The sequence below is a fragment of the Temnothorax longispinosus genome, chromosome 5, assembly GCF_030848805.1.
Source record: "Temnothorax longispinosus isolate EJ_2023e chromosome 5, Tlon_JGU_v1, whole genome shotgun sequence".
NCBI lineage: Eukaryota > Metazoa > Arthropoda > Insecta > Hymenoptera > Formicidae > Temnothorax > Temnothorax longispinosus.
This window is the reverse complement of record NC_092362.1, coordinates 19,747,521-19,769,641: the sequence shown is the minus strand read 5'-3', so window position 1 is coordinate 19,769,641 and position 22,121 is coordinate 19,747,521. Positions and strand designations below refer to the sequence as shown.

Genomic DNA, 22,121 nt, shown 5'->3' with positions numbered 1-22,121 from the left:
AGCGGTCTGGCGTGCGGGTTTCTTATCATGACGAATGCGACGGGCTGTCGCGATTAATCGATTTAACGCGATTTCCGAGAAGCACCCACGGCCACGGCGGATATGTTAACGAGCGGTGCGCCGTTTCGATAGCATCGAACACGGTTTCGCGAGCGTTCACGAATTATAATTGGGCCGTAATTAATGACATCGCCGTTATTGACAGGTGAGAATCGGCGTCGTCGCGCGCTACGCGAATTACTCGCCTCGGCCGCGCCCCTTGATCTCGTTTCGAGGTACACTTATTTTTAGGCTTAATTGCACCCCAACGGCAACGACGATGTTACGGCATAATCACCGTCATGGTATACCAACTCGATCGAGAGATATCACGCCAGCAATTGCAAATGTTTATGATCGTGCCCGCGCCTCTGAGATCGAATCATTTTTGCAGCGAGTAATTTCGCGAGGCACTGCGAGATAAATAATTTGGAAAGAACTTTACGATATTATCCGTGGCGTAACGTTATGTCTCATTATATCGAGGTGCCTGCGAGAATCGAGACTGGCGTTTACATGATCACCTAAAGCTTGCGTAATGTGGGACATACTCAATCTTATTTTGGTTAATTTTATTCTCTCATCGAATAATTATGCACGTGTGGTCTCTTTATATATGTGACTATGTAATAAATACAATGGGAGATTTAACTTGAGTCTTTTAGTATTTATTGACAATTTTTATTTGCGCGTTTTTAAACGAGGGTCAAAATGTGGATATATACGGACGTTTGCATGGAAAAGATTTATTTTTCAAAAAGCGCGATACACGTTACAGTGCGTATCGACGAGGGACAACGATTATAACTATCGTATATATATATATATATATAGTGTATACTTCACCTAAAATCGATTGATATCGGTAAATAACTTAGTAAATTCCGTTAATATCACAACACATTATTTCCTCAATTGATCTCGTACGCACCGAGGTTCCCCTTGCGCCTCCTCGAGGAGAACCAGCCGGTAGTGCGATTTATCTGGTCGACGGATCGCTTCACGTTCGCCCGATACTCGTCCTCGTAAGCGTTAAGATACAAGTTCTTGAGGAATATTTGATTATCCAGCTCGGAAGGCGGCAGGAACCGTTTTGAACGACTCTGCTGCTGCGCCTGCAGCTCGTCGAAAGTGAACTGTTTTGATTTGGCATCGTCGACGGGCTTCTTCGACTTCCTCGAATTCTTTTGATCGTCCGCGCTGGTCGACTTCACGGACAGAAGCTTCCTCTTTTGACGCGAGGCGCCGGTTTCCTCCGATGCCGCGTTTCGTATCCGCTTGCTGCGATGCTTGGGCGCCCCGTCTTTGGCCGGAATCTCGTTGTCCAGCACGGCAACGTCGTTACTCGGGATTGTCGATGATTGATTGCCGTGTGACGCGACCTTCGGCCCCGGTGCCGTGCTAGATTCCACGGTCACGCTTTCCTCCGTCGAGTTCAATCTATCCTGTATGATATGTTTGAAAAATGCGTACATCTCACCGACCGTGAAAGTCGTGCCGTTCCTCACGGTGAACTTGTCGATGTTCATCTTCTTGATTAATTCCTCGGTCGCGTTGCGCGCTTCCAACATCGACAGTTTCTCGGTAACGTAACTGTTGACGAACTCGTAGAAGCCCTTGTAATAATTCTTCCTGTGCTTCTTCTTGTCCTTCCGCTTCTCAGCGTGCGACAGGCCTTTCCTCTTCGCATCTTTTCGATTCTGCTTCTCGTTCCAGCGTATGGACTTGTTGTAAAATCTCATGATACGCTCGAATTCCCTCTTCAATTTAATGAACTCCCTCTGATTGCGTATCTCGAAATCCGAGCGGGCTTTACTGCCATTTCGTCGCGACTCCGCAAGGTCTACGTGAAAGAAGTTCTTGCTCATTGCGTTCAGCAGATCGTGCATGGTATTATTGCTAGAGTTATTTGATTGTTTGGCGTCCATGCGCTGTAATTTTCTATACACCATCTTGAGAAAATCGATCATTCTCTCTTCTCGCAAACGGGATTTATTGCCATGACTTGCGTGTGCTTTCCAAGCTGACGGATTGGATGCATTGGTGTTATTCTGGTGGCTACCAACGGACGTCAGCTTCGCCTCTGTTTTATGCTTGGAATGTTCGCGGCTTCTGTTCATCTCCATATGCAAAAGTTTTTTGCCCACTTTACGGAAGAAGTCGATGAATTTTCTGAAACATCAATATTTAATTTTTATGTTTAATGATGCTTTTACATTATTTCTATTAAATATTTTTATACTTTTTCAAAAATAAAGTAAAAATATACTCATATTTATATAATCACAAATTATAAATTATATATAATTATAAATTATAAATTATAAATTATAAATATAAATTGATTTCAATTTACTTAAGTGTTGACTACTCGCGCTAATGTTTGATTAATTCTCAAGTACTTACTTGTAATTTAGGGTGACGTTGTAATTCAGAGTAACGTTGTCCACCGATCTACGCCGTCTGCTCCATCTAAGTCGAGGGTGCTGTCCAAGAATACACTTGGGCAACTGCTTGGGACTCCATGAACCACTTATGCAAGTCGCGCCGACGGGCCCTTCGTCGAGAACGTAACCCTTGTCGCAGTCGTACATAATCTGCTTGTTGTTGACGATCTTCCTGACGTACGGTCTGTAATCGTAAACTCCCATGTTGCCCACCAGAAAGACCTTGCCGTGCTCGATGAAGCCGGGAAACGGGCAGAAGAGCTGATCGCAGTGCGGTATATCGCCGATCCATTTGCCGTAGCGACACTCCACGGATTTAGAAAGATTCATGGGACCTCCGCCGATCAGCTCGAAGCCGTCTTTGCACTTGAAGACCGCTTTCATACCGTGGTCCGTCTTCGGTGCTATCACCATCCCGTTCTTCGGACTCTTCGGCATCTGCTTACATCGGGCTGGCGAGCAACTCGGCACTATCGACCAAGTACCGTTATTGCATAACACCGGGGTGCTGTTGGCGGCGAATTCGTAATTCGGAATGCAGGTAACCAGAAGCCTCTCGCCGTGTTCCACCACCGTGACATTGTTGATGTGATCTCTGTCGTGGCTGGCTACAACAACTTTGCCGTTTTCGATCTGCGGGACGACGCACGGCGCTAAACATTGCGGTAGAGGATAACGCCATTTGCCGTCTTTCTGACAGACCGAGGAAGTATTGCCCTCCAGCTTCATGTGATCCTTACAGCGGAAGATTATGCTGGCGCCCATACCTGTGCCTGCGATTGCGACAATTCCACAAAAAACGATTATAATGTATATTGCCTACTTATATTTTTTATTTCGTCAATTTTCAATAACCCACCGGATTCAATGTTTTCGATCCAACCGTTATATAACACGCCGGGCAAACCGCAATTGATTTCCTGGCAAGTAGGCGCCTTTCCAGTCCACTTTCTGTCAGCACCGCAACGTCTAGTTGCTGCGCCTATTACGGTGTACCCGTACTTGCACTCGTACGATACAATGGAATTATACGCGTAGGAGGTGTAGACAGCCTTGCCGTTGACTGGATTTTCTGGCTTCGGACATTGCACGGACGTGACCTGCACGAAATATTGAGCACGTCTAGACACAGTTTTGTTTCCGAAAAATAATTCGAAATTTTATTCTTGGTCTCTTACTTGAACGCATTGCGGTAATTCCTTCGGGGTCCATGTGCCATCCGCCAGGCACAGTTTCTCCGCTTTACCAACTAATTCGTAACCATCCATGCAATGATACGACACGCGGCATTCATACGTATAGCACTCCCCTTGAAAGTAGAATCGACAATTAAAATCTCCCCCGTATCAAAAGATTAAATACCCGATATTAAATACACGGATCGGTCATAATTACGTGAACTTACCAGAGTGCCATCCGTTGGAGATGTCTGGGGCTGAATCGCAGCTTTGAGGCTTGCAAGTGATATCTGGCCCGTACCATCTAGCAGCTCCTTCCATCAGCAGACATTTCGCTTTCTTCGCTCCCGTTGCTACGTATCCATGATTACAGAAGTATTGCACGCTACTATCGAGATCGAAGGTTGTTTGTTCCAATGGACCGTTGTGGCGCGCGTTTTGGATCTTCGGCGGCTGAGAGCAGAAGGAGTTGGAATCTTTCTTGCAGGACGGATTAGTCCCGGTCCAATGACCGTCGGCGCGACACGTTCTCTCGGACAGACCGACTATAAAGTAGTCGGTGTCGCAGGCGTAATGAGCTCTATCCCCGAATAATATTCCGGTAACCGTCATCACGCCGTGATCGATCTCGGTCAACGCCGGGCATTCACGTTCGGGTTTGATGCACGACATTCCGCAGGCTCCGTCGCATCTGCACTTCTTCTTCTTACTCTTGCAATCTTCGTCGGTCGAGCACTTTCGTAGACACTTCTGGCCCATCAGCTCCGCCTGCTCCTCGTCTCTTGGGCACAGAACAGAGGGTGAGTTTCGCGGGTTTTTGTAGATACGGCCGTCGTCGTCGATCTCGGTCCTCGTATCATAACCTCCGTCGTCATCGTCATCGTCATCGTCGTCCTCAAAATCATCGTCATCGTCGTCGTCATCGTCGACGGCCTCTTGTTGCCGAAGCTTCGATTCAGAAGTGAGAAACTGGGCGCACAGCAGCAGCAACAGAACGATCGCGCTTGGTCTCATTTTGGCCTGAAGAAGAGATTTCGAAATCCCGCGAGAAAAGATTCACTGAGGGTATACTAGCGATTGGACCATGCGATGATTGGACCACACGACGGCACACCAGGACACGACGGGACGTTTACATGACCGCTTGACTACCCGAACTAATCATCTTACTCGGAGTCCCGTGAAGAGCCAATTCCGTGGATCTTCAGATGAGCACGATCGTCCATCGAAGAGCACCGTTCCGGGAGTTCCGTTCAGATCACTGCGGAAGTCATCTCGAGCTGCAGCCGAGGACGACGTTGTTTCTCTCGCGAGCGCGACTATTAATCGAGTCCGCCTCTTCGGCGTCCAGGAGGATTAGGAACCCTCTCCGTCGGTCTCTCTCGCCGGAGTGCTCTTTCGCTCCTACCGACTCCACCTCGCTTCCTCTCGCTCTATCCTGGGTGCTTTTTTCTTTATTGTACGGACTGCGGTCCCCCGCTGACGGGAATTCGCGGATATTCGCGCATCTCGCCGCGCGCATCCAGCCTGTTCAATACATCTCATGATTTCCCCAGCTCCCAGCAGATGGCGAGGAAACGCGCTGATGAAAAGGGAGGCTGCGCAGCTACCCCGGGAACCCGGCTCTTCACGGTGGTCTTGGTACGCAAGGGTATGTGTAGCGTGCAAGCAAACGTCTGCATCTTTAAAATAAATTTTAAATGCTGGTTAGCTGCGATTTGACCATGAATAGTAAGAGAGTAAATGAAGGCAGATTTAAAATGCAATGCGCTAGTATTGATTGAAATGTATAATGTTCGCCTTTATAAATTTTTTCTTCATCCAAACCTCGCTCGTTAAAATTATAGCCAAAGAAATCGCGAATTATCTCTAAAGCGGAAAGCTTCGATCATACCGTATAATCAGCGGCTACTAAATTTTTACTATCGCGCGTTATTCGTCGCTTCGGCATAGCTTGCTGAAAAAAAATTCGGTACGTGTACCCGAGGGGTCTGAAATTATTATTCACGCGAGAGGCGACATTCAAGAGAGGAGCTGAAACGAGCAAAAACGCGACGCCGCGAAAACGTTTCGGCGTCGTAAAAATTACACTGGGCAAAGGTGTTAAAACGAGCCATGGCGCTTCAAGGCAGAGAAACTGCACATGTACGTATGCATATCTACCTACGAGCCTGTGAAGTCCTAAGCTCTCGAACACAAAACGTATGCAATGGATACGAATTGTCTCTCTAAAAGCTATTCGCTTTAGCCTATCTCTTTCTTCTTTGCGTGACATGCAAAAAATACACTTTATTTGCTTACACGATGACTGCACAAAAAAAAGAAATGTCAAGTCAAAACTTATACAGGTACTTGTACATACGCAACAATCTATAATCTTCTTATAAGAATTTCAATTTTTCATTTCAACTTTCTTTTCTTAGTTGAACTATATAAATGACTTGCATTCAAGTAGTTTTTTTCGTTTAACGCGATATAATCTCATTTCTTAGATTATAAAATGTTGCGTATATACGAGTATATAAGTCTTGATTTGACACTTCTTTTTCTGTATGAAATCGTTCACCCCTAACCTGTCCTGATCTTTCATGAAGTTACGAGAACGAATATTATAAATTTTTTTCTTTTTTTCAATTTAACATTCGGCGTTGCGACGATTTGCATGACAAAGTTACAATTTGCCTATCTTGTCGTCGAATAGCGAACGAGAAATACGCGCGCCTCGTATGAGCGTGGGTAGCAGCCGGGGGATCGGTTTTCATCGGACAAAGTCGAGCCTACCTCCAACCTATGCTTGTTAGTCGTCGTGCTACCAAGATAATCCTCGATCTCTAAGTCAAGCGTCATCGTTAGAGTAAGCCTATGTCGGTCATTGTTTTCATAACGATAGCCATCGATCGGTATGGTTCGACGTCCCAGCGACATAGGTGATCCCCTCGCTTCAATCTCGGATATCGGCTTCATCGTTCTTGCACCGTGTCCCCAAGATGTCTTCATTTGTCTTATTCAAATCAGGCATTTTCGGGTAGCTTTTATTTGAATAAAAGAAAACGATCCTTCCAAGAAATTCGGAAATTAAGACTTGCGCGATGTATACCGCGTAATTATCTTACATTTATTATATGTGTATGATACATTTCTGTTTTCAGTTTAAAAAACCTTAAGTCTATGAAAAGCTTAATTTTAATACGAAACACATAAAATACAAAAGTCATTATCGATACTTTTTTTAACTATAATGTTCATTTACATACTTATATCGTTTTTTAATATAAAATGTCAACTCTTTTTAATAAGACTGGTTTCTGGACTTATTCAGTGTCGCAGGCCGTTTCCGTCTCTGAATGCGGGCAGACCGGATTGACAGAGTGGCAGTAACTCGGTAGCTGAAAATGGGAGTGGCTGGAAGACAAGAGGACAACTCGCTCAAAGACATCTTCGTGGCGCCTCCCTATGCGACTGCAAAGACTGAGGGGAAACAGTGGATCTCAGTCATTAGGCGAACGATTATAAAAAAATATTGATCTGCATTTTCTAAGGTAAGACACAAAATTTCATAACGTTCATTATTTCTTTCGCGAAAAAGATTTTTAACCGTAAGCACAGATCGGAGTAAAAGCAAGAAGGCTTTTTTTAAATACAATCTATGTATATCACGTGTGTGAGGATCCCTGCCGCCAAGTCTTCTCGAAGGATGTCTCTTTTCGTCCTCGGTGGGCGGCACACGCCTCGCCAGCTTTAAGAACGAGAACCGACTATCAAAGTGTCGGTTTACAGTTGCGCGTCTACCCTGACGTTGCGCCCTTTCTTCATTCGTCTCCTCTCTGAAAAGCTCGAACACTTTCGAGCAGGTCGTTCTCAGGATTACGCAATTATTCATTTTATTAAGTCTTTTTAGTCGAGAAAATCGAGAATGTGAGAAAACATGATTGGCAAAGTTTCTCGTTACTCGTCCTCGCCCTAGAGAACTTCGAAGGTCTTAAGAAGCCGTAAATTCGCGGAGTTTCACTTTTTTTCAATTAACTTTATCTCGTCGGATGTGGAAAAGTACGAGGGGGAAAAAAAAGACGAAGCTCACGGCAAAAGCTACGCGTTTCTGCTCATTCTGCAGCTCGTTACGCGACCATTATCCCCAGTCTCGCGAATCCATTATTCTCTCTTCAGCCTCTCGAAGGTTCTTTTGCGATTCGCGCACCGTCCACATGACGCTGCGGAATAATGGTTTACGGTCGTTCCCCGACCGACGAGACGAGAGAATCTCCGGACTCTGATCGCGCGCATGCATACTCGTCGGCTCACGCATAATCCGGTTGCAATCTTTCGCACTCAATCACGAAGCAAATGACGCCAGTTGGCGTTGGTCTAGAAGAGGCGAAATTACCGGAATGAAATTGATTTAAGCAGACGCCTCCGGGGAGTTTTGCAACCGGACGTTTCGGCTTATGGCCGATGATTGCCCGTCCAAGTAAGTTTCTACATTTATCATGCAAGGAAATAAAAATTCAAAGGAATAGCAACTGTTTAAACATCGGTCATTCCTATATTTTCTCATTTGTATTTAATGCTGTTATGAACTGCCAAGATTATTCAATGTAAAAGTCTACTGATCATCTCTACTATCGATTAAAATACACAATGCATTTTAAATTATTCCGTCAGAACGCCAATGGTTAGTCAATGAGACTTTTACATTTTTATCCCAGCGAGATCGCTTCTTATCGTCCGATAAACGTCCCAATGCAATTTCCCGTCGCCGATTGGCACTTAAACTTTCTTTAACTGCCAGCATCCACTTCGGCGAACGATCTCGAGCACTCTCGAGCATTGCGGAGGCATCCACGTCGTCACTTACTCATTCGATCTTTATGTGCCGCGCTGCGCGGCGTCCCGCCGCTGACGCTCGCTTTGTGCGCGACGCGCTGGCTACCGAGCGCGCGTTCATTTGACGGATGCACCTACGCTATGCAGCTTCCTTTCACGGCTTGGTACGTGCCTTAAGCTGCATTCGTCGGACCGGTCTCTTACGAGACGCACCGACTGAGTCCAATTCAGAAGCAATTGAATTCACAATTCCGTCCATTACGAGTGTCGGGAAAAGATTACGGACGGTGGCTGCCGGGGCTGTGCGTGCCGCATCTGCATCCATCCATGCGTAGAACGGACCGCGCGGACGTATGCATAAATGCATACATGCGCCTCCGTATGTTGCATCGCGACGTGGCCTGTCTGTAGCGAGTTACGAGATGGCTCCTGGGATTAAAGCTCCAGCTAGACAAGTAAAGGCATCGGCGCGCCGCGCCGTCCGCCGGAATCGCCAGTTGATGGGGACTCGACGGTTCTTAACAGGCTTATGAATAGATATTGGCGGCTCTTTTAATGATTTATTATTAAGTGACAGTTGAGACGAAATATAACACTGCTCGGTAGAGCGTAGTTGTTAAGTGGATTTGCACGTGCCGCTAAAAATGTGCATATTTGCCACGTCTCTATCGAAATCTCGCAAGATTAAAGCAGAATATATCTTTAGAGTTGTGAATAAATCTTTATTTTTCAGTAATTATTTTTTATTCCACATTTCGTTCACTTAATAATCGAATTGTAAACTTCACGATCTGTACACAAAAAATGCGCATAACAATGTTATGTGCAGACATAATACATAATGATTCTTTCATTGGGAATTCAATAATACTTTCTGAACAAGAATCAATATATTTTTCTTGCAGTGCTCCAAATTTCTGTTGCCCAAGCACCTTAAATGCGCGCGCGCAACGAGACCGTTGTGTGAGCAGTAACAACGCGTACGAATAATATGTGCGGCGGGAGAAAGTTCTGCCTTTTGACGCGCTGATTGCAGGTTTCCTTTCGCGTCTCGGTGCTTTTTGACGTTCCCGGCCGGGTCGCGGGAATCCGGGGCTGCCCGTCGGTCTCCCACCCTCGCCGCCCGAAGAACTGGAGCACCGTGAAGCGCACGATGATAGTAATTATGCATCGCCATGTAAAACATGGATTTGCACAAAGCCACCTGAAAACCGACCAGAGTGCCGCGCGTACGATTATTAAGCCGTCACAACGCGGGAGGACGGTTCTTACCGTCTTGGGCTTTCGCTGCTACTTTTTCTTGCCATCCCCTTTGGGGCAACCCCCGGGGGATTGCAGGGAGGTAACGCGCGTTCTCAAATCGTAAGATGTAATCCTCCCATTTTGCCCTGCATGCCGATAATCTGGCTTGCTTCTTCGCGACCAAGCAAGCAAAAATTCGCGTAGCAACTGAATATAATTAACCATATGCTTATAATTAAAAAAGAAACGTGATTTTTAACAAACTATTATCAAATATATTATCAAAAAAGGCTTAATCAAGCAAATTCTCATTTATTATTACGCGCAGCGATCGGTCGTCCGGTCGCGAAAGATCCGCTTGCCGTAATTGCGATGCGGAAGAGAGTCTCGCGCGCGCGTGTCGTCAAAAAGGGTTTCCCGTCTCCTTCCGGTCCCCATCGAGTTCCGCATCATTGTCTCCATAATTAGCCATTCAGATTTGCTTCCTCGCGCGAACGCGTGTGCGGATATGACGTTCGTCGACGGCGGCACGTGGACGACGGACGTCGACTGGCAAAACGCAGGCTGCCACGCGGAGGCGTTAGCGGAAGACTGCCGATATGATAAATACAGCTGCTGCAGGTGGTTGACACTTGCGTGAGGTGATTACGATCTGGTAACAACATGATCGCACCTCGAGAAAAATTCCTCCGATCCGTAGGCGGATGCTTCCATTCACGAGCGACGGAAGCCTCGCTTGTAGGAAAAACATAAGTAGCAATAACTTACATTACTTCGATCATAATTGTGAAAAGTTTGCGTCGGAAAAAAATTTCGAAAGAAACACGCTTCCTCGATACGAACAATGTAACTTGAGTATTACTCTTTCTCATTTAATCTCTAAACTTTAAATTATTAATGATAAAGTATCAAAAAATGTGTCTTTTACAAAAAGGATTAGATTTCTTATCAAATAAAATCTTTATCTCGTAACAAGTAGCGCTCTCATCGCGGCACGTGAATTTTAGCATGAAACACACCGATAGCCATCGGTTATTGCGGTACCGCCCTCTTTCCGAGATATTATACGCCGTTAATACTCATTGCGAGGCTCTTGTTAACAGTCTCGGTTAACTCGCGACTGAATCGTAAAGCCGCCGCCGTCCACGGGGCCGCGAGCTATTAACAGAGCACACATAGCATTTGTGTACGTGCAAAAAAATCTTAATTATTTATTTACTACCTGTAATAAAGGTGCTAAATCGACTTCTCCGTCCCGAGACTTGTGTAAGATTTTCGTGGCCTTTTTGCGCCGTTACCGATCCCGCGAGCTCGTGCGTGAGATAAGGCGGCGACGAACGCGCGATAGCGATCGATAAAGCGTCAATTATGACTTGTTAATGGAAAGCGGCGTCATTAAAGATGCGCGTAAAACTTACTCGTTATTCGGCGGCGCGCGAAGGACCGCGACGGACGGATACGTCGCGGTTTACAGCCGGATGTAAAGTGACTGGGGGGGGATACGATTTCCTCGGGCGATCGTAAAGACCGGAATTCTCCATTAAATGCGCACCGCGCCGGTGTGTATAAGTAATAATAGTAATAATGTCGGAAAGGGCCGACATCGTCCCCGTTCGTCCGTAAAATGCAGCCTCCGTGTCTCGATCTAAGATAACGCGTCGATTTTAACGCGATCCGAGAAAGTTAAATGGCACGTAATATCGCGGAAAGTTAAAATAGAATTACAGGTTTGTGGTACTTACGAGGTAGCTTCATGTACCCAAAGCCTCCGATATGGCCAAGATTTCTTTGTTATTTATAAAAATCTTAAGAAGTGATACTATGTGACTATATAAATTATCACTCTCTAAATCTGAATCAGTGAATAGTCACTGATATCAGTGACTATTAACTAATTCAGATTTAGAGAGCACATTAATTATTGATGGTCATTCGTGAAACCAATTTAATTATTGAAAAATGATCCAGATTCGTCGATTAAAGTTGGTATTAGTCCGCAAAACATTCTCTCGAGAACGATAAAATTGATCTTTTTAGAATGCAGCAGCTTAAGAGTGCGAAGTGCCCGTAAACGGACGCCAAACATGAAGAGAAATATTTATGAATACGTGCCGGCTAACAGCTTCGGATCATGCAATCGTGCAGATAACGCTGGAAATATCCGAGGGAAGCACCTGTGTATCGATTTAAGTGCCTAAAACTCTCGGGAGACCCTTCGAATTGGTACAGTGAATCCGAATCCGGACAGCCGTGTGCATCTGGCAAAAAAGCCTTACATCGAGTCTCTTTTTTTCGTCTCGAATGGATTTTACGATACTGATATCGACACGTGGACGAGAAACCTTTCATACGGTTTAAATATTTACTAAGCGGCTTTTAATTTCGAGATAGGTATATATTTAAACTGTTTCACTGTGGTCGATTTTTAGCTCCAAATAAAGTATTTCACGTTATAAAGATCCTTACGAAACATAAAAAATATTTTTTTTTTTAGAGAAATACGATCAGCAACGCTTTGTTAAAAGTAAAGTAAAATAATAGTCCTGTCAGAACACATTAATTATAATTAGCGAAGTAAATTGCTCTGAAATACTTTTCAAGTCGCCATTAAATAGATAATAATAATTAAACGACACGCAATAACGTTAATGTGAGTGATTAGTAACTGTACGATGCTGAATATATTGTGAAATTAACGAGTACAAAAAACAAACGTAAAGCTATTGCAATTTTGCTTAAGATCGCTATGCACGCGACGTCATCTTGCAATCAAGAAGAAGAAAATTAAAAAAGAAATTCATACCTTGTGAAGATTCTCTCGTAATATCCAGGAAAATACCTGCAAAATATCACACGGTTAATAAAATATATTAATTCTTTTTATTTATTGCGAATTAATTTTATTAAAAATTTATAATTCCTTAAATTAACAGTAATAGTCTTTCTGCAAAAATGACGTTTTACATCATAAAGATAATTAACCTGTAAGAGAGCACGCAACGCATTGCTCAAATATTATAAGGTATCCCAAGTCCTTTGTATCAAACTGGTCAGAGAATCCGTAGAAGGAAAGTGCGAAGAATCTAGGACATTTTGATCGTCGAGAATTTCTCGCGATGCTTCGTTAATAACGAAGCTTAACGAAGTGTCAGACAATAATTCTTTAACGTCCGTTTATGATGCTAATATCAAAACGCCGGTCACATCCCCCCGTTTATCTACATGTGTCATCTCGACTTCGCACACATCCCGCATTTATATGCGCATCATTAGACTTAGTCCCATGCCACTTGTGGCTTTCGTCGTTCCCACAACGCGTTTCCGCTTCCGGCCAGCACGTGCAACAACCGATCGGCCGTCACCACCTGAACCCGCTAGAACACTTGCTGAAACATCTGTAACCCCGCGCAACGTGAATCGATACGCCAGAAGGAAAATATCTCCCCGTCTGTTTCACTAACCGGATCGTTAGCGGCCCGACAACGCAGCAGCGACGTCCGACGAAAAGCAAACGAATAGGAGCAGCGCGAGTAAAGTGTAATAAAAGAACTAAAAAAAAAGGCAAAATCTCGTTATATCGAAGGGCTAATTCGAAACGATGTATTATATTAATCTTGGCGTTAGTCAGCTTATTTGCTCGTTCGCTCTCGCACCGGTGGAACAGTCGTGTAGATTAAACAAAAGGGCTGACGAAGGGGCTGCGATCTCTCCCGCGGCAAAACCGAGAGATCACAACGAGAACTGTGTTCCTCCACGTGGGCAGATAACGAAGAAAAACTTTTTCGCTTCCTCCCGTGGGGGGGGGGGGAACGGATTCGATTCTTTCCTACTCGTTACAATGGCGACTCGCTATAATTCCCCGCGCGCGAGGACGGATGAGTAATGATCTGCCAGTGATACAAATCGTTGCGATTCACCTGCAGCCGATCGGCGATTCGGTTCTGGTTCCAATTAAAAGAACACAGGTACGGATCAGCGGGTGGACCGTCCTTCGATGGCACCCTGTGGGAGTTCGGCCTCGGTGTATCCCGAAGAGGCCGGATCGATACCACGATTTTTCGATCTCGCATTATTAGTCACGGCTCTCTCTCTCTCTTTCGCGAAAAAAACGGGATCGGCCTGTGTGCGGCTGCAACGGGCATAATTACCAGGCACATTGACGTGTACGTCGTAATTAGCGGCGACCACTTAACTGGCAGACATAGTTAATTTGTAGCCATTTGCCGGCGCGAGTCTCACTCATTTGTGGCTAATAATGTCACTCTCCGGGAGAAGATTAAATGCCGGAACGTGTATACACGACGCAGCGCGCCGTCGCGGCGTATCGCACCGAGTTAAAAGGCGATGTTAATTAGCATACGCTGAATCCCCCAATTAATTGTACAATCACATTCCATAATCACACGAATAATAAGAGAAACAATTTATAATTACAGGCATGTGACTCTTATTAAAATGTAATTCAATTACACGCAGAAATAATTTATTAATGAAAATACGCATGTGGATATTTCGTTTTATTACGAAAAATGGAATTTCGTGTTTTTGTCAAAATAATTTGTACAGATATCAGGATGCAAATGATCAGCAATATAAAAGATTGTCGTTTCCGTTATCCTACGTCACCGTACTGCGCATCGCCAATCAGAGGATTGTTCCTAAGTGCAATTCACGCCGCGCACTCAAGATTTACAACTTAACGGCTAGTCGCCGGCTCTCTCGACGTTCAATTTCCATAGATACACACCAAAAAACGGAACCCCTTCCCTACTCTCGCCGTCACCGAGTCCTCGCCTCGAGTTTCCTGCGGCCGAGCCCGGAGGCGTAGGCGTACGTAATAACTCCTCATGTAGAGAAGTTGGGCGAGGCACGAGCGAATCGCGCGCGCAACGCGTTTATCGCGCTTCGAAGCGAGAGTCGACTTCGTATGGCCTTTTAACCTTATATGGCCGGCGCACCTGCCCGCCGCCGCCTCCCGATAGGACATTTCCCATAACGCTTTCCTCCTTTTTTTTTTATATACCTATATAAAACCACAATGCTACCCCCATCCCATTCGGCGGCGTTCAGGATTTATGATCGCGGGCGTCGAACGCGTACCTGCCATAACTTTAGCCCGGAATACCGGAGGCTCGAATCCTCTTCCGATACTCTCTTTCCCGTCCTCAACCCGCCCCTATAAAGCTTATCTATCTACGGGTCCTGATACGAACTCTGGATGGAACGAGGAGGCACATCGCATCCTTCGATAAATTTCACGCTAATCTGTAACAAATTTTTAAACAGCGTATCTCATAGGAATAAAAATGCTCGATGGAAACATGTTCTTTTCATTTTTTGTAATAACAACGGAGCTATATCCTCCTATATTCTGTCATCTTATCTCGAAAGAGAAACGTTCACAGTATCACATTAATGACGTTGGAAACTCATTAATACTTTTCGTAGCTGATGACTATACAAGACATCGAACATGGTCCAATGCGAGTCTTCGTTAGAGTATGGTAGTCTCAAGAAGAAAAAAATTCCTATCTTTCGCTCTTATCTCCCGCCTCGGGACAACGCAGCCCGAGACGCAAAGCGAGCCAACTCAGCCAACTGAGAGAGGGTGAGGAAAAAGTTGGAATTAGGTTGGGTCGCGCGCGCGCGCAGGTGTTGCAGGTCAGGGTCAGATTAACCCCGATCAGGTTACCCCTTAGCGTGGGAGTGCTGGCAGCTCTCCGCGTAATAATAGGATAGCCGCGGCTAGTAGAATATATACGAGAGAGGCCGAGAAATGCGTTACTCCAGTTAGATCTCACTTCGTTATAAACGGTTTCATCGAGCCCGCTGATTTATCTGGACGTCCCTAACGAGATTGTTCGTACCTTATTCTCTCCGGATGGTTAATCAGCGAAAGAAGAATCGGTTCCTATCCAATTAATACGTACGTTTTTCCCGTCAAGCCTGCGAGTTTTCTTCAAACGGCACTAAAGCGCGTAATTTCGAGTTCGTTTAACTACCGGTGATTTTATATTTAGTACACATTATTTGCTCAACCCCTCGCGCCGTAATAACCTGCCGTTACATCGCTATAATTTCGCTCCGTATTTATAGCGATGTAACGTTATAATAGGGGCTTCGTCGACGAGTAGTTGACCTGCGCTGCACTTTCATAGATTGATCTCGTTTCATTTTAAACGCACTCATCGAATCCAAGGTGTACCTCGGCGGTCGTAACGGTAATTATCACTTTATTTCGATCAGTTCACGATTCAATCGATTTTATCAACGTGGATTGTTATTTTTCAAACAGCAATCAGTCGAATTATCGAAAGATAATAACTAGATTCCATATGATTTCAAATTGGCAAAAATTATATCGGTAAATAAAATCTTTACTACCTAATAATCTTTTCCATTATTATTTTTTATGACTATTATATATAATAAACAGCGAAATATTGTTCAATGTTTTAGGAAGCAATTTTTAATACTGTTATCTAAAGATTACTATATATATCTGAAGTGAAATTGATCTTTTTCGATTTGTCTCGTATTAACAACCCCTATCAATCTTTCTATAAATACAAGATTATCTTCAACTTCTCTGCCTAAGAAAAGGCAATCAGCCGTACCAATTTGCAGCGTTGTAAATTGACTAGATAACAAAAGTCGGATTTTACAACGTACCACTTTCGTGTCTCGGGGCCCCGCGGCTATCGCGCCCGGTCCAATCCCGATTTCGTCTCCAAATGCCGATCGTACCATCCAATCTGCACGCGTGTAAAACGAATGATCACCAAGAGCGCACCGAGAGAGCGCCTACCGTGTTCCACCTCAGGCGACGTCGTAATGATTACGCGTGTAATTTCAAGGATATTTATCCTACATCAACATTCCATCGCGATCGAAACGCGTATATACCCGTGTTGCTGCAGCGCGTAGCCCGCGGCCTGAGACAATTCCGCGCACCTGCACTTTAATTCTGACTTCTAAATAAGTTGCACGTACGTCTGGACTAGATGCGACCCATCTTCATTTCAAATCAGAACTCGTGACCGATATAAATGGAGCGATATTTATGATAATAAATATTTCTGAAAAAGAAGAGAAACTATAAGTAATAAAGAGATGTACAACTAAAATCCTGTCTAGCTATATATATGACGAAAAATATCCCGTCTGATATGTGTCCTATAAAATTGTTAGCAGTTATCAACGAGCAATGTAGCTACTACATATATATATATGTACACATATATATGTGTATGTCTGTGTATGGCTCCAACAGTTCTCGTCACAAGCAGGAATTAATTTTGTTTCGTGCGGTCTTAAGCACGCTTCGGCGCTGCTTGTGTAACTTTTTTGGAGTGGCCAAGAAATCGCGGCGAGAAGTTAAATTGACTTTGCCGTACGGAGGGCCCGATAAGAGGCCTCTCGCGCAACGTCGTAATGGTTACGCGTGTAATTTGAAAGTTATTTATCCAACACGCGCATTCCACGCGCTCGGGGGACTTGTGCACGGTGTTGCCGCGAGCCGGAGCGACAGCGTGTTGCTCGCGGCTTAATTAAATTCGTCGGGGCAGGGGACACGCACGACGAATGATAATGTACTCTCGGGACCGTGGCCAAAGTCGATATCACAAAGAGCGTATCCCGAGGACGCGTCGCGCGTTACAATAAGATCGAATTAATTGGGACACCGCAGGGGCCGGGGGACCCGTGGATTTATTTATTGTGAACTAGGACAGAGGAGAGCCGCCGACCCCCGCCGGCTCTTACGATTAATATCATTTTATTCGGCACGAAAGCCATCCTTCTTGACCGGTCCTAGAACGCACCTCCGGTCCCAACACGCTCATTTGCTCTCCATGCCACTTTTTTTATCCCATACGCATGAACCACATTAATAAATAATCATATTAATCAAACCATACACCACATACGTACGCTACAGCTTAATAATAACATGAATAATGTGGTTTAAGCCTTTTATGAGAATATTTTCACTTACTACGAAATGTTTCTTAGCGATACAAATATACGAGATACGTCAAAGTCAAGGTTTTTCAATGCGGTTAACAGAGAGATCCGTTCTCATGAATCGAAAGAAAAATGATTGTATTTCCTGATGTACATTTTCCTCGACGATGCGCGACATATTCGGTAATTCGGAAAAAGTATGTATATATTCTATATATATACATGTGAATGGTCTCAGATGAATCTCCCACTATACGCGCTGGATGCAAGAACTCGAATGGTGAAGCAATCTGTACACCTGTTGCCTAGATCCATGATTTATTTCGAAGATATCCTTTCTTTTTGTATCCTCTCGCCACACGTTTCTCTACGCATTGTGCGTGGGTTGCGACTGGAATATTTTTCTCATGCGCGGGACAATACGTGCGACGTGAAATATTCTCGTACACGGCGATGCATCAATTCGAGGACACTACATTTGAGGGAGGAAGGAGGAGGGGACTCGGGAGCAGATACACGAGAAGAAATAAAGGAGCTCCAGCTCCGTGAATAGTCTTCTCTTCGATTCGATACGATCGGAGGTCTTCGTTAGGCCAATATGAAGAGTGGCATGCGTGCGATATTCTACATGTCGGATTCGTGAATTAAAAAAATTAAAACTTGATTGCATATTAAGTAATAATAATGTAATAGCAATACTGGAATGTTTCATACATATTACATCATTTTTGCTTTGAATGAATTATTATCTACTTTACTTAATATTCTGTTTACCTTCATTTTTACTATAAACATTTTTAAATACAACATTATACAATGAACCAAATCGGAAGGCGAATTTTGCGATGACAATTTTGACATTAAAATATGTAAAAATATTGATCGAGCTGCACGGCGCGATACTTCGTTTTCGCAACACGTCACGCTGAGCTATATTGCTAGCGAGTGGACGAGCAGATAATCTGCTTAAAATTCGAACAGAGCTCTCTCGTACGCGAGAGAGCTCGGCCGCCTCCCGATCGGGGGCTTCGATCGGAAGCATTTTCTCGCCGCTTCGGATACCCGCGGCGGCTCAAACGCCCGTCGAAGTGCTCTTAATCGACCGTAAATAATTGCATTTATCACACCTATCATTGCGGGACGTCGTGCGCAAGCGGCCCTTCTCGAAATCTGCTTTCACTCCCGGAGAAAATTGGCACGTTGCCAATCTCGGACATCGATCCGGGGGCCGCGCCGCTTCTCGAAGTTTGATTTATCGCGAGGTACCGCGTTGCATCACTCGCGCGAGGGGCACTCTTCACACCTGCCTGCGGTACATACCAACCGCATATATCACGCCTGGTAATTATGATCGATGCAGGGAGTAAAATTAAGGGTACATGTGGGGGCGCGTTGCGCAGCGGCTCATTAGATCCCCGAAAATCGGACGCGAAAAATTGTATTCGATGTAATTATAAATTTTATGTACAGTGAAACCAGTATTTGTAATTTAAAAGGGAAAGAGTAGTAATGGACGCGCGTTCGAACTTTGGTCAAGAAGCCGGAGACCTCTATTTATCGAGGTAATCGGTAAAAGGTCGTAATGATATCGATAATTTCGTACGGAAAAATTATTCCGAAAGGGTGAAGAAGCCACCGCGTATCTTAAATCTCGCTCATGCAAAGTCGCGTCAGGATGCGCTACATGCGCGCGCGCGATTACGCGTCGCCGACAACGACCCCGAATTGTCGTAAACAACGGGTGGGAGCAGAGGTTTTTGAGCGGGGCGAGAGCAAGTAGAAATAAGAGCCCGGATCGTTCGCGGCTTCGTGATTGTCCCGCGGGACACATAAAGTATAAACCACCCACAACATAAAGCCGAAGGAGTTATTGTAGAGCGTCACCTTCGCACACCTGGATACCTCCTGCGCGTTGAGGACCGACGACCACAAGCCAGGAATTTGCCAGCTGTCCCACTCTCTCCCTCATTCTTCTTCTACCTCTCCATCATCCTCTTCTTTCTCCCACACTTCGCTGTTTTTATTCCATCACGTGATTCCTTCTCTCTCGCTCATTCGGATATCGGCTATCTCCGACTCTTACGCTTTATACTTCTTATCCTTCCACCCCTCATCATATATTTTTTTTATCGTACGCCTTGCTTTCTCCTCTCGCAGCTATTTTTCTGTCTGATTCGTTCGTCGTCTCTCTTTCGGTCTTCTCGGTTGAAGATAACTCGTAATCGATCCTCGTTTTTCTCGCTGGTTTCCTTATCTCTCGCGTGTCCACCCTTGTAGATTATGGGAAATACCATGAACCGGACATTTATGGCTGGTGAAATACGCGATACACGAGGTACTCAATCGTGGATTTGATACAACTTAATCGCGAATGTCCTCGCATTTATTCCAACAGATCCTCCTTTCGTTCTCATCCTTGGAATTTCGCATCCGTGACTCAACATCAAAGACATTTGCAAATCCGACACTAGATTTATATATTCTCGATAAAAAAATTAGCCAACAACTATTATGTTCCACATTTTTATTAAAGCTGAGAAGAATCTCCGTTAAATAGCGTATACAATGAATAAATTAGCGATAGCGAGTAATAACGAAAATATCTTATTGATCTTAATGCCGTTGTATTATAACGTCCGGAATTAATTAATTATGATCTCATCAGGATTAGAACTCCCTTAACGCAACACGATCCTCGCTTAATTTCCCTGAGGAGGCGCGAGCCCGATAATTACGTCAATTTTTGTGCGAGCCCGCCCGGTTAGGGGCATAAGTAAGATGCTCGAAGGAAGATATACCCATAGACGTTACTCTCGGACCGGCTGGCGATGCTTATGCTCTCATCTGTATGACCGTGCGATATACATTGTGGTGGTCCCACATTCGCTGCTCTGCGGCGGAGGGCCCAGCGCGATGCAGATATGGTTTATATACCGGGCCTCATTGTGGCACGCCTTTGCGCCCCTCTCGTAACGTGTAGATCCGCAGATACCCTCTCACGGAGCTGCTCCGCGCCTTACTAATGCTCCAGTTTATAAGGGTTATCTCTCGTCGGGATCCTCGACGGGGGCGTAGAGGGAGGAGGCTGCTCCGAGAAATCGTCGGAGATCACCGGGTTCGGGATCACCCGCGAGGGGAGAAAGAAGACGCGAGAGAAGAGCGAGAGATAGAGGAGAGGTCATGAGAGACGAATAGATCCACGGAGAAACAAGGCTTGGAGGAGGCAGTAGTAAAGGCTAGGCGGGTGGCAGGAGGACGATCGCGAACGAGGAGGAAGAAAATAAAAAATAAAAGAACTGTAAAAAGAACGGAAGAAAGAAAGAGAAGAATATGGTAGAGACAATCTCGTAAAAACACAATAAAGGCACAGTGGAGAAATAAGGATGAAGGATCGTCGGGATCCACGGGGAATTTTAGGAAAGATGAGCGTGGAACGTCGGAGGACAGAAATTGGTAAAAATTCCACGGAGACCGCGGAATGAGACGGGGAGGTCGCGGAAGGTCCATGAGAATGCGAGGATGAACTAAGAAAAGAGACTGAGGTATCTCGAGGCGCCTTTAGATTTATTTTGCGGTCACGATTCCACGCTGGATAAAGCGGAAGCGGACTCGCGTAGCGGCGACGCTAACCTGGAGAAAAACGTATTGACAGGTACGAGCGTAATAAATCGCGGTTTGTGAAAAACTCCTCGCGATTGTTACTTCAGTCACGAACAAGTTGCCCGCAAAACGCCTTCTGGACATATTTCTTTCTATCACGAGAGCGTCCGTTACCGGTTTCTATGCCGTTTTCTTCGATTATCGGGAATGCGGCACGTGTCCACAAGTATGAGAATAAGATTCTAACATTATTTTTGTTTTTGTCTTGATTAAATCAAATTCGCAAAAAATGGCCACGGCACTCTTATCGAAAGAAAGTTGCATAATTTCGGCGAAAATAATTCTGAAAAGTAATAATTAAATGTATGTGGCTGTCTGCACGATACTCATAATAACAATCAGCGCGTACCTATATGATTTCGCTGTTAAAAGGATATTTTATCCGAGGATTAATGACGTTCGCGAAAATGCGGCATGAGAATCAGAAAGTAGAGAAAGTCAGGATACCATTCGGTATTATCTTTACCAACGCCTGAATTGATTATCGTTCTCTTTCGAGGATATCGTTCGCATCGTACCGCGATAATAATTCAGCAGTGCGAGAGAAACGGTGCGGCGCGGCGCGAGAGCAACGTGTAATTTCAATTTGCCGAACGGACAAATTAGTCGACGCTGGATCGCAACGCTGACCACACGCCGGTCACTCATCAGATCCCTGAATTACACATCCCATGATGGACAATATCGCATATGATGCACGGAGGTGGATTTCGAGCCACTTAATGGCAATTAGACCTTTAAAGAGCCATAATGTTTAATTAAATATCAA

The 22,121-nt window shown here is 44.8% G+C and overlaps 2 protein-coding genes and 1 long non-coding RNA gene across 9 annotated transcripts in view; 1 reads left to right on the top strand and 2 right to left on the bottom strand.

Moving 5' to 3' along the window:
- Positions 1-9,646, top strand: part of LOC139812787 (uncharacterized) — a 48,063-nt gene extending 38,417 nt beyond the window's left edge. The window contains exons 3-4 of the long non-coding RNA XR_011731936.1: positions 6,984-7,203; positions 9,522-9,646. This is a non-coding gene — a long non-coding RNA (uncharacterized lncRNA). The remainder of the gene's footprint in view (positions 1-6,983; positions 7,204-9,521) is intronic.
- Hasp (Hig-anchoring scaffold protein) lies at positions 699-5,043 on the bottom strand. The gene is made up of 5 exons (XM_071777876.1): positions 3,892-5,043; positions 3,665-3,795; positions 3,346-3,586; positions 2,446-3,259; positions 699-2,211 (listed from the first exon to the last, which is right to left on the bottom strand). Exons 1-5 carry the CDS (start codon positions 4,676-4,678, stop codon positions 951-953), a joined length of 3,234 nt encoding a protein of 1,077 aa, XP_071633977.1. The 5' UTR covers positions 4,679-5,043; the 3' UTR covers positions 699-950.
- Positions 5,206-22,121, bottom strand: part of LOC139812786 (uncharacterized) — a 207,963-nt gene continuing 191,047 nt past the window's right edge. For 3 of the 7 annotated variants that reach the window (XR_011731932.1, XR_011731933.1, XR_011731934.1), the window contains 2 exons: positions 12,531-12,566; positions 9,553-9,689 (listed from right to left, as the gene is read on the bottom strand). Coding sequence is in view for 3 of the 7 variants with exons in the window: in XM_071777880.1 (XP_071633981.1) it covers positions 9,336-9,689; positions 12,531-12,566 (390 nt within the window). In the remaining 4 variants the exon portion in view is untranslated. Of the gene's footprint in view, positions 5,347-7,220; positions 9,690-12,530; positions 12,567-16,399; positions 16,779-22,121 lie in introns of those variants that run through there. The other 4 variants (XM_071777880.1, XM_071777882.1, XR_011731935.1 and 1 more) reach the window with 3 other exon arrangements.